This window comes from Choloepus didactylus, chromosome 14, assembly GCF_015220235.1.
Source record: "Choloepus didactylus isolate mChoDid1 chromosome 14, mChoDid1.pri, whole genome shotgun sequence".
Lineage (NCBI taxonomy): Eukaryota > Metazoa > Chordata > Mammalia > Pilosa > Megalonychidae > Choloepus > Choloepus didactylus.
Genome location: NC_051320.1, coordinates 98,125,396 through 98,137,735, shown reverse-complemented (window position 1 = coordinate 98,137,735; position 12,340 = coordinate 98,125,396). Strand labels below are relative to the sequence as shown.

Sequence of the window (12,340 nt, the reverse complement as noted above, 5' to 3'; positions counted from 1 at the left end):
TGCAAGGAGGCTGTGGACCCCAGGTGAGGAAACGGGGCTCCCAGCTATGCACCGCCCTTCCACCCGCTACGCACACAGCCTCTGCTCACTGTGCACTCCCACGCCAGATGAGTTTGGTAACAGAAAACGGGACGGGCTTAGGGACGTGAGCCACAGCTCAGCTTCAGCTCAGACTAACAAGCTCACCAGAAGCCAGGCAAGCGGACAGGCGAATCCACAAATCTCAGAACAACACAAAAAGGAAACCCCCGCTCACACGCGCTCAGCCCTGGGGGCACCCCTGGCCTGTACCCCTGGCCCGCACCCCTTGGTGCCCTGGAGCGGGGGCCCATGGGACACCTGCCATCACCCACTGCGTGGTGGCCTCTGCCCGCCTCCCCGAGGCGCATCTGGGACTGGCCTGGCTCGGGAAGGCCTGTGAGAACACAGAAGCCACCATGGCCATACAGAGCCCTCCTGTTGGCAGGTCAAATCCCTGGTTTCCAAGCGGGAAGAGGCTGTCCAAGGCTGCACAGCCGCATGTGCCAGCGACCTCGGTGCCCACCAGGTTGCCCAGGAACCCCCACCAACACCCACTGGCCCCAGCCCCAGACCCCTGGGCCATGACTGTCCCCCACCTCCTCCCTGCAGCACCCACACCTCCGACTGCAGGGCCAGGAGCCATGCAGCGGGGCCCAGGCTGCACCCACCAGCCCCCAACCCCCAGGGAGGCCCCAGAACTCAGGGCAGACCACGGCCCCTCCAGGGCATTTCCCCACGACTCCAACAAGCCCCCCAGTCCTCCTCATCGCTGCCCTGGCCCAAGCCCACAGTGGCCTGGGTCCGGCCCCCTCCTCTTCGCCCTCTCCCCTCTGCCCAGGGAGGACTCAGGGCCTGCAGCTGACCGGGGCAGAGACAGGGGGCACCAGAGCCACCCTGAGGCTACACACAGGTGGCTCCAGCTCTGAGAGAAGGCCGGGCACGGCTCCAGCTTGGATGCTGACCCAGGGACACACCTTTTCTGCTGTCCCCAGGACCCGTGACCCTCACCAGGGAGGACCAGCTGCCCGAGGCCACTGTGAGGCCCAAGGCCTGGGGTCGCGCCTCCGTGCAGGGAGCCCCCCCAGGCCGCGGGCGGGCACACCGAGCCCCAGTAGCCGCAACCGTGGACAGGGGCTCCTCGGGCAAATCCTGGGCAGGGATTCAGTTTGAACGACGGGAATCTGTTAGCTCACAGCTTTGAGGCTAAAGGAAATCCGAATCAAGGCAACAACAAAGCAATGCTTTCTCCTCAAAGGCTGTGGCTCTCCGGGCCGGGGTCCTGGGCGCCTCCGTCTCAGGGCAGCACACATGGCGGCCTGTACCGGCCTCTCCCTTCTCTCCCAGGTTCCCTGATTTTAGCTCCTGGCTGCCCCCTCTGTGATCTTCTCTCTCATTTCACTCAGCTTATAAAGGACTTTAGTAACAGGATGAGGCCCCTCCTGGACCAGGCAGGCTGCACCTTAACAAGCGGCCTCCCAGCCTCCCAGTAACGATGGGGCCACACCCACAGGACGGATGAGATATAGAACTGTTCTTCTGGGGTGCACACAGCTTCACACCACCACACTCCACCTCTGGACACCATTTCCACATCCGAAGCACATTCATCCCATCGCAACATCCCAAAGCCTTAAGGCCTTTCAGAAACGATGCTAAGTACAAGGTCTCCCCACAGCTGGTCGGGGTGGCCTGTCCTGGGGCACAGCTCCCCTCTGTGGACCTGTGGAACCCAGAGAACAAGCTGTCTGCTCCCAGCATGCGCAGGAGGGACAGGCCGAGGAGAGGCACCCCATTCCCACAGGGAGAAACCGGGGGGAAAACAGGGTCACGAGTCCCGAACATTCCGGAACCCAGCAGGGCAAGCTCCGTCCGACTCCAAGGTCTGAGAATCTTCTGTGGAACCGTGCTTTGTCCGTAGGGCCTGACGGAGCGGCAGCCCCGCCCTTTCCCAGGCGCTCCCCCAAACACGGGGGTGAAGGCTCCACGCTCGGCAAGCGTCAGGAAGGCGGGCAGGCCCCCGCCACCCCCAGGGCACCGGCCCCACCCGAGAACACGGGGGTCACGTCTCCCTGAACAACGGGCCGACCCCCTTCCCACACCCCTGGTGGGCTCCCTCTCGGCCCGAGAAGATGCTTCCGGTCCAGACCTCAGCTCCCCGGTTCTCTCCTTGAAGCCATTTTCCCTCCAGTTTGTCCCTTTTCTGTCTCTTTATGTCCAGGCTGGCAGTGGTTCCACTCACACAGGCTCCAAAAAACTTACTGGCCTTGCAGGTAGCACACAGGGATCCAAACTCAGACCAGGAACTTTCCGCAGATCCTTGCTGCACAGCTGCGTCTCCCATCCGGACTCCTGCGGAGGTGGCCAACTGGGTCCACGGCCAGTTACACCCTCGGGGTTTAACTTCCCTTTTCTTGCTTATTCCCTGGGGACTCACCTTCCAGAAGCTCCGAGTTTTCCAAACCGTCATTTTCTGGTTTCCTTGTGCCCAGTTCAGTCCTCAGTTTATCCCTTTCCTTCATATTTTACTATAAGCTGCAAGGAGAAAACAGGCCCCACTTTCCACAATGAGCTTGGAAAGCTCCTCAGCTAAATACCCCAGTTCACGCTGTCAAGTTCTGCCTTCCATCCGCCATCGGGACTCGATTTGGCCAAGTTTCTGCCTCTTTAAAACAAGGCTCGCCTTCCCTGCAGTTTCCGTAACGCACTTGTCATCTTCTAAGGCCCGGTCGGAAGCACCTCAGGGCCCGTATTTCCACCGACAGTGTCCCCAGAGCTCTCTGGGGCCTTTTCCATCAGGCCTCGCGGTTCCTCCAGCCTCTACACTTCACCCAATTCCAAAGTCATTGCCACGTTTGTGGTATTCTCAGCAGCAGCACCCCATTCTCCTGGCGCCAGAATCTTAGTTTCCTAGGCTGCTCAAGCAAAGAGCATGAAATGGGGAAGATTAAACAATGGGGATTACCTCACGGTTTTGAGGCTAAAAGAAAGTCCACACAAGGCATCACGGAGGTGAAGCTTTCACCCAACACTGTGGCGTTCCGGGCCTGGCTGCTGGCAACCCTCGGTCCTGAGTTTGTCACACACAAGCATGCGGAGGCCTCTCCTAGCCTCTTTTCTCTTCCGGCTGCTTCCTTATAAGACCATGGGTGGTAAGACCAACCCCCCTGGTCTGGCTGAAAGGGCCTCATCAACAGCCCCTGCTGACACTGGGCCCACTCCCACAGGGGTGCGTTAGATTCAAGAACATCTGTTTTGGGGTGCAGAGCTCTGAGCCACCACAGGGGCTAAGGGGGGGCATCTGTACTACCTCCTGCCCACCTGACGCCCACAGCTGGGCTACGGAACACTGCCTGGGTGGGCAGCCACAGCCGCTCCCCGGACAAAGGGCAGGGGCCACCCTCACGGGCACAGTGGCAGATCAGCCCAGGACCCAGCCGCCTCCTGATGTGGCTCCTCCCAGCCCAGCAACCCCAAGGCCCCGCCAGCCTGACCAACGACCGGATCACGCACGTATGTGTGCACTGCCTGTGCGTGTCTGCATGTACGTGTGTGCACACGCACCTGCAGTGAGACCCCAGTCACGGTGGACCCTTCGCGCCCACTGCCGACTGAGCCAGCTTCGCTCAGCCACCCCCCTCCTCCAGAGGTCCTCGGACCACCAGGGCCAGGCACCCCCACGGCTTGGGACACCTCTGCCAGGGCCCTCGCGATGGGCATGGGCACGCGGAGGGAGAGCCTCTGCAGCCGCAGGCCAGAAGCCAGGCCCGGCCAGGGCTGCCACTGGGCCCGATCAGTGCCTGCTAGGAGGGAAGGACGGGAATGGAGAATCAATAAATCTGAGCCTCATTCACGATGATCTGGGGCTCTTATTAAGTAAATTAATTTAAGTTAATTTAACTCGATCATGACTCGTGATCACCGTGATTTAGTGAGGGGGAAATTGCATTAGGAAAGGCCATGCTCGCTAGATAGAAGAACGGAAGAAAATTAGATCCACTTAGCAATGTGAATTAATATGGAAATAGCAGGTGTAAATTTAACCTTATCGAGAGAGTGAAAATTATCTTCATAAATTTATAAATAGTCCCCAAGATGCTCATAAATCTATTTAAAACAAAAATATTACAAAAAGTGTAGTAAAATTAATTAAAAATGTACTTCCCACTCTTGCCTCCAGAAAACAGTTGGCAGGGTGTGGGCCTCCGTGGGCCTCCTGGCGTGGGTGTGTCCAGGACAGGAAGCACCACTGGACAGCCGGATCCCAGGGGGCTGCGGGGCTGCCCCTCACCCGGGGCTCCAGCCTCACCACAAGTCCAGCCCCCTGAGGCCTAGCACACGCTGCACCTGCCAGGAAGTATCAGTGACTGAGGGGAGCTGCCCCTGGTTCCCAGGAGGAGAGCCCACCTGCTCCCCACTCCTGTGGGTGATGCCCCTGCCTTATCAAAGGAGGGGCTGCGCCCCACCAGCCACAGGCTTCACCCCAGCCTGGGCCCCACCCACGCGGCTATGAGCACCCAGAACAGGGGGCGCCAGCATAGCCCTGGATGGGGCTATGTGCTCCCCAAGTGGGGCCATGGTGCTGGCAGGGTGGCTGGGGCTGCAGCCAGGGTGGGAAGAGGCTGTTCGGGGCCCCAGCTTCTCGTGCCAGAAGTCTGTCTCCTAGGGTTGCCCACATGCAGCTCACCATCGCGGGGTGGCGGGAAACGTCCCCGAGCCCTAGGGCCCAGGGGTCCAGCAGTGGCTACTCCCAGGGGTGGCCAGGCCCCAGCCAGCTACTTGGGGCTGAGAGCCTGGGGGACGCTGAGGGGACACTAGGGGGTGTGGGGGGTACGGGGGCGACTGTGTCTGTGTGCGGCACACACAGGCTGGTAGTGTGCCTCGTACAGAAACTGCCGAACAAACAGAAAAACGGGGCAGATCCCCCGTCAGTGAGCTGCAGCCTGAGCGTGGCCCTGCCTGCTGGTGCTGACACCCTGTGGCCCTCCTACCTGGACAGCGTGAGGCGCCGGGCCCGCCAGGAGGGCAGAGGCAGGTGGCAGGGCGGGACGCTGAGAGGGGACGCCAGGTTCTTCTTGACGAGGCGGTAGCGGGTCTTGATCACTTTGCTGGCAGGCGGGGTCCGCAGAGGGAGCAGGCTGGGCACTGTGGAGAGAACTGAGAGCTCAGGCATGGGTCGGGGGGGCCTCTAAGCCGGGCTCATGGCTACCTTCTTAGGGCAACAGCCTTCTCCATCACTTCATCCCCTGGCCCTGCTCACCCTCAAAGTCCCCTGGGAGCCAGCATGGCCGGCTTGGGCCCGGGCCCAGCAGCTGAGGCTTCAGGAGCCAGTGCTCAGAGCGGGGCCCTGGGAGGGTGGGCGGCTGGCGGGCTCCAAGTGCACTCTGCCCTCACTCAGGCCAGCGACCCCTGGGAACCCACCCAGACCTGGGCTGGACCCCAACTCCCTGGGAGTTCATGGGCCCAGGAAGGGGCTGGATGGGCCACCCCTGCCCCAGTCCCTACTCTCCTCCAGGGTGGGTGGGGCTCGCTGGTGGGCAGGTCCGGGGCTGGGCCCTGAGCCCCCATTCCCCCAGGAGAGACGGCCGAGGGGGCCTTCCTCTCCTGGAACGCTGCCGTGCAGATTAAGTATCTGATCATTTTGTTTTCATAACATTTTGTGGGGCAGTCCACGCATGGGCTTTTCCCCGCGGAACACCTCCTGCGGTTACAGGGTCTGTTTTGCCTGTGTCCCTTCCACCCGACAGCCGGTGAGCCCCCGTGGCTTTGAGGGTCGCGCCTAACTGCCCGGCCTCCATAACCTATGGCTACAACTGCCCAGATAATTAACGCTGACGCGCACTGGGGCACCACGCCGTGGGCTGGGATGACGGGTGGGCAGAGTGGGGGCGTCCGCGGCTGCCGTGCCCTGCCTGCCAACTCAGGGGCCACGGTGACTTCTCCTTGGGGTCTGGTCTGACCCCCGGGGCCACGCTGGGGAGCGGACTGCAGAGGCCGGCCCGGGGCCCTGGGGGCTGCCAGGCCACAGGGGCAGGGAGGTGGAGCCACGGGGGCGGGGCCTCAGCTTGGCCGCCAGGAGAAAGTCTGCCAGAGCCTTGGGCCTGGGTGGGCCCAGGACCCCTGGATAAGAATTGGCCAACATGTCCCGAGTCCCCGGCCCCGAGGGCGTAACCCCCGGCCCCTACAGCCTTCCCCATGCCCTCGCCCAGACAGGAACCCCAGCCAGCTGCCAGCCCTGTGGAGCCATGACTGCGGCTCCTGGGTGCAACTCACCTTTCACATCCGCGAGCCCTGCCGTCCTCGGCCCCCAGGGCCCCACGGTGTTCACCCACTGGGTGGCAGGGAGCCCCAGGCCTGGAGGTGCAGCAGGAGGCCAAGCCTCACTGCTGCCAACCAGGGCTGCACCTGGCCACCCTGCCCGTGGGTGCCGAGACACCGGGGGCTGTGTGAAGGGCTCTCCACTCAGCACCAGCTGTGGGGCCCCCTACCCTGATGCTGTGGCCGTGGGCTCCTCCCCAGGGCCCTTCCGAAACAGCACCTGCTCCAGGCTCGGCCTGTCCGCTAAACCCCGTCCCCACCAACACCCACCCACCCACCCTTGCCTGCCACCAGGAGCCCATCACCGCGCCGTGGTCAGCCCCTCAGCCCAGCACACCTAGAAGCCAGCAGGGACCCCCTAAGAACTGCCCCAGGAGCCCCAAGTGGGAGCAGGCACCAGCTCTGTGCCCCGGCCCAGGGTCCTGGCAGGAGGTGCGGTGGGTGGTCCAGGAGCACAGGGCCCAGCAGGAGTGAGGGTCCGACGCTGGCGGAAGGCCCCGGTGCCACCATGGCACTGCACATTGCAGGCACTGCCTCCGAGCTCCGAGAAAGCAGCACTGGGAGCCGGGAGGCCTGAGAGGCTGAGCCAGACTGAAGGCCCAGGTCCCTAGGGAGGCCCCAAACCAGCAGCCCCCCACCACACACTCTTGGGGCGCAGGGGGCAGCCTGGCACTGTGGGCATCGACAAATGAACACCGGTTGACTCAAGCCTTCAAGGTCTCACAGGCAGAGAGAAGCCAACGGAATCCATCGCAGCTTCTCCCAAACTCAGCACCCGAGACCCCCGGGATTCCTGCAGGTTATCAACTCGCCCGGGCCGATCTCACAGCCCCCAGGCCCAGCTCCTGGCTCCCCGCGTCTGCAACAGCCCCCCACAGGGCTGCATATGGCACTTGGGGTCCTGGCGAGCCTGTTCCCAGCTGGCCTGAGGTGAGGCCTGACAGGAGAGCCCCTCCCTCCTGCCTTGAGGGGTGCGGCTCGGCCCCCCTACCCAGACCCAGGTGAAACGCCGATGGCTGGTCCACGGGGGGCTCCCAGGTCCCTGCATCCTGCCCCAGCCCTGCCCCCTAGCCCTGCCTCTGTGGAGCCACAGCCCACCCCCCTCCCAGGTCTGGCATGGACACCACCTCCTCCAGGAAGCCCTCGGCCTCCACCGCCCACAGGACTGGACACTGCAGCACTCCCCTGAGTGGGCAGCTCCAGGCAGGCAGGACTCGCCTACCCCAGGCCTCCCTGCCCACCTGCCCCCTGCCCCCATCTTGTGGCTGGCTGCTCTGTGCTGCCCAACAAGAGACTCTAATATTGAAACACTGCAAATCAAGTTTTCATCAGCTCACAACATTTTACTTCCTAGTGCCAATTAACACCCAAGGAAAGCAAACCCTGGAAGAACGAGAGGCTGCCCGTAGCCGCGTCCCTGGCTGCCATGGCCAGTCAGCCCCCACCAAGCTCCGCCCACACTTAGGATGCCCTCGGTCCCCCACGGGCCGAGAGAGGCTCCAGGTGGGAAGGGGTTCGCCCGCGGACCACCCACACCGAGGGCCCCACAGTGGGCCGTGACCTGGTCCCACAGGGCCCTCCCTGCACAGACCTTATGGGGTGGGGGCGCATAACAGTGACACAGAGAGGCTCGTCCGGGTACCTCAGCCCAGGGTGCTTGGCAGGGACGGAGACGGGCTGGCCCTTAGGGAGGTGAGCTCCGAGCTGGGCCCCTGCCGGGCAGCGGGACTGAGGGAGGCAGGGAGCCCGGGCCTGGCCCAGTAGAGGCCTCCCTCCCGGGGTCACAGAGCCAGGGGCCCTCAGCCCGCCCTGAGCCCTCCTCTGGGCCCCTTTACAGGCTGAGAGTTTTATGTAGATAATCGTGTTATTTAGATAGGATGTTGGTTTAATTCCCTTCATTACAGACTCCCAGGCTTGTAATTTTTTTTCTCCGCATGATGTATTCCCTGTGGCACATTTCACTCAACTCAAACCCCCGGTGCCCTCGCTGCAGAGGCTGCCCAGCCCCGTTATCAGGCCCACACACAGCCCTCTCCGCCCGCCGTCTAGAGGTCAGTTCTAATGACTAATCGATCTCATTAGCTTTCCTAATTAAAAACTTTACTACCGCAATGGAAGACAAACTACAAAAAACTGCTGGTGTCATATCTGAATGGGATATGAGCCCATCCATCAGCAGGCCGCCCCCGCCCGGGCCCCTCTGTGCGCTGGCCCCATGCACACTCAGCAGGCCGCGGGCTGCAGGCAGCACCGTGGGTGCGTCCCTGGGCCCCGAGCCCCAGCCCTGCCCCACATGTGCCTCTCCCGGCCAGGGAGGCTGGGCCGGGGGCCCGGGGCCTGGGCAGCCAGAGGGACAGCTGTCCTCAGTGGCAGCTCAGGGGAGCCCACGGGGATGGCGCGGCCAAGGACTGTGCCTGGTCACCGGACCGGCCGCCTCCAGCCCCTCGGCCCCTCGGGAGGCTGCACCCGGTGCTGTGGCTCTCGTGTTCATTTACTGCAGAGTTGAGGGGGAGTTCAGGGTTTTATGGAACTTCAAAAGGAAATAACTACGAATAAGATGAGTTGCTAATATCACAATTAGTGAACAAGTAAGAAGACAGAACTAGAACTGCGACTCTCTGCAAAGAACTGCCCACGGCTGCCTGCCAGGGGACGTGGATGGCAGCAGGTGCGCCCTGCCAGGGGAGGCCAGCGGGAGGTCCGGGAAGTGGGGCCTCCCTGGACGGACCCCACCTGGCCCCAGGCCAGCACCCACAGCTTCTGCCAGGCTGGAGCCTTGCCTGACAGAAGGTCCCGGACACCGGGGCCCAGGGGAGCACCTGGGTGGGAGAGGCGGGCAGAACCTGGGCACGCCAGGGGGTCTCGGTCCCTGGGAATACACCTCCTTGACTCTGGAAGCCTCCCGCTGAGCCTCCGCAGGCCAGGCAGGTGCAAGGAGGCAGCAAGGACAGACCGAGGACACAGCGGCCACCGGCCCTCGGTCAGAGGGAGGCCAAGGAGCCCCGAGGCAGGCAGGAGGGTGAGGGGCAGAGGGGGCAGAGGGAGCAGTGGTGCTGGAGGGCCGGCCCCTGCCCAAGGCCTGAGCGGGCAGCCAGGCCTGCGGGGGTGAGGGCGGGCAGCTGGGCCAGGCCTTCCCATTGCCAATTCAGCACTATTCAACCTTCTCCAAGTTTCGCCTCATCGGCTTTCTGTCAGCAGCCACCCCAGCACTTCCTTCGGCATCTCCAAACTGTCTACACCCTTTGCTGGCCAAAGACGGCTGCAGAAGACCACCTTGCTGGATTTCTGCTCTCCTGCTCCACACGCAGCCTTCTCCTGGTTCGTGTTCCAGAAGGCATGTCCCCCGCCTGCCCAGAACGCCCCCCCCCCAATGCTGGTGGGACCCTGGGCAGCAGCCCCCACCCTCAGGGGCTTGCCTGCAGCCCGATCAGCCCGAAGTGCCACCAGCTAAAGGGAGTTCTCCACGGCCAAGGGACAGCTCGCTGCTCCTAGCCCCGATGGTCCACAGGGCCTCACTCCTCCATGACCACGGTCTGTGATGAGGTGCCAACACCCAAACAGCCGGGTTTCTGGGCGCTGAGCCCACAGCCCTGGGAGGGGCCACCCTGAGCAGGAGGCAGGGCGGTGGGGGCTGCAGGCTGGCTCTGCCGCAATGCGCCATCACGCCCTCTCCCTCTCTTGGCCAGCCCAGGAGGCCGTGCCATGCTCTCCCCCAGTGGCACCGCCAGGCAGTGTCAGCTGCCCACCCCTCCCTGCTGTCGAGCCCTCCCTCCTGGGGCCTCCCCTGGCCACCCCGAGCTCAGGGCCGAGCCTCCGGCATGTGTCAGCTCAAAGGCCACCTGCATGGGGACCCCACGCCTCTCCGCCCCTGGTTCCTGGTCCAGAGGGGGGGCTTCAGGCCAAGGTCGTGAGGGGCAGGTGGGACAGGCAGGGTCCAGACGGCCATGGGGGGCAAGGAGAAGCCCAGCGAGAGCCCGGTGGCCGCTGGGAAGGGGTCGTGGCTGGCCATTTCAGGGTGGGCTCGTGGCTGCCAGCCCCTGACATGACCCCTGGCCTCTGCGGTGCCTGCTGGGACCTCCCTCTCGAGCACAAGTGCCAATCCTGCTGCCTGGCTTGGTGGTGGAGGCGAGGAGTGGGGTGGCCCTGGCCCAGCTCTCCTCCGGCATCCCAGGGACCTGCTGGGCACATGGGTCAGCCTCTCCCCTCAGGCCCCGCGACACTGCTGCGAGGGCCGCAAATGAGCAAGAGGCACGAGCTCCAGGCCTGAGGTGGGAGAGGCCGCAGGGGCCATCCCAGCAGGTGGGATGTGCCAGGCGGCCTCTGCCCACAGCTGCTGAACCGCACTCCGGGAAGGTGGCCACGGGTGTCGAAACTGAGCGCGCCAGCCACGCGGGGCCTTAAACAGCCAGCACTGCTGACATTCAGACCGCGACGCCCATCTGAGACCCTGCAAAGCCCGAGGCGGGGACCGCAGAGGCCGCCCCTGAGGCTGGATCAGAGCCATGTCAGCACCATTTCCTGCGACTCACTGCAGGTGGTTCAGGCAAGGAAAGCGCCCGGGCCAGGCGGGGCAGCCCCCTGCGGTGGGCTCAGTCCGGGCGCTGCCACGGAGGCTGATGGGGACAGAGGCAGCTGGGGCTCGGGGCTGCAGAGTCGCCCCCACTTCAGCCCTAGCCCACCTCAGACGTCTCCTGAATGTTGACCCCGTCTGGTGGGCCCAAGCCCCTGCCCCCCTGATGCCGTCCACCCTCAGTCTGGCTCGGGGAGCCCCAGCACTTGCGGCATGTGAGGTCCCGGAGGAGGCAGTGCTACGTTTCAGGGTGAAAGGTCTACGGGCCCCAGAGAAGGGTAGGGTGGATCCCAGGGGCTGTCGGGAAAACCCCCTTGGAAGCCGTGCCGTTTGCAGGGAGCATCAGGAAGGAGGCCAAAGGGGAGGCAAGTGGAGAGGAGGTGGGAACAGGCAACCCCAGGGTCCCCACGGGGAGAGTGGGTCTCCTGGAGACCCCAAAAGCAGAACACTGAGAGCCAGAGCCCACCCCCGATGTGGGAAGGTGGTCCCCAGCCCACAGTGCTGGTGGGAGAGGCCTGGAGAGGCTGCCCCGGACCCCAGGGGCGCCTAGGGATGGCTGACAGACAGGATCACCCCACACTGGACCCCAGGGCACCCCCAACACCAAAGACGTGGTGAACCTGTGTGCCTGGGGCTGCATATAAATCTCCACACCACACTCCCCCCTCCAGCAGCCCCAGGCTCACATTCCACCCACGCCTGCCTCTGGGCGTCTGGGAGCCCGTGCCCCTCGGTGGCCTGTGGCCAGCACACTGCCTGCTGGGCACATGCATGGAGGTGCAGCCCCAGCTGCCAGGTCACCAAGACGTACCCAGCTCAGCAACTGCCGCCGTTCCACCCTGGGGCCCGTGGGAACCAGTGGCGGTCTCCGGGGCGACATGCCCACTGCCCCCAGGAGCTGTCCCCTCACCCCCTCGGCCATGCCCATCCCGTCAGACCCCACCCCAAGGAAAGCCTGCAGGAGCCCCAGCTGACCTTGCTCCTGCCCACCGGCTGCCTGGCTCTGAATCCAGCTGTGCCATCCGGTGGGCCTGCCCCCAGCCGAGATACGCACACACACACAGGACGTGCACACACACACGAGCGCGTGCACACTGCAGTCACTTCCTACCGGCTCTGCCAGGCCACGCGTGGGGAGGCTCTGCCAAGGGCCCTGTGGGCTGGTGGCACCACCCCGGGAATGGGTGCCCCCTCTGGGCTGTGATGGGACGTGCTGGAGGCACAGACAGCTCGAGATCCCATGCAGCCGGGGAGCCACTCAGGCCTGTTGGCAAAGGCGCTGCAGAGCTCGGCAGTGGAGAAAACGGACCCGCAGCTCAGTCTCAAGGTTCAGAGGTGGCAGTGGCCCGTGGGGTGTCTGACTCCTTAGTCCACTGGGCAGCCAATCGGACCACCGCCAGTGCTGCACATGGCTCTCCCCCGCCCCTCCACGGC

At 63.9% G+C, this 12,340-nt stretch overlaps 1 protein-coding gene across 3 annotated transcripts in view; it reads right to left on the bottom strand.

Annotated features, from left to right (window-relative positions):
* Nucleotides 1-12,340, bottom strand: part of ZC3H3 (zinc finger CCCH-type containing 3) — an 84,162-nt gene that overhangs the window by 49,282 nt on the left and 22,540 nt on the right. For all 3 annotated transcript variants that reach the window (XM_037803354.1, XM_037803355.1, XM_037803357.1), the window contains exon 4: nucleotides 5,010-5,163. In XM_037803354.1, coding sequence (XP_037659282.1) covers nucleotides 5,010-5,163 — 154 coding nt within the window. The remainder of the gene's footprint in view (nucleotides 1-5,009; nucleotides 5,164-12,340) is intronic.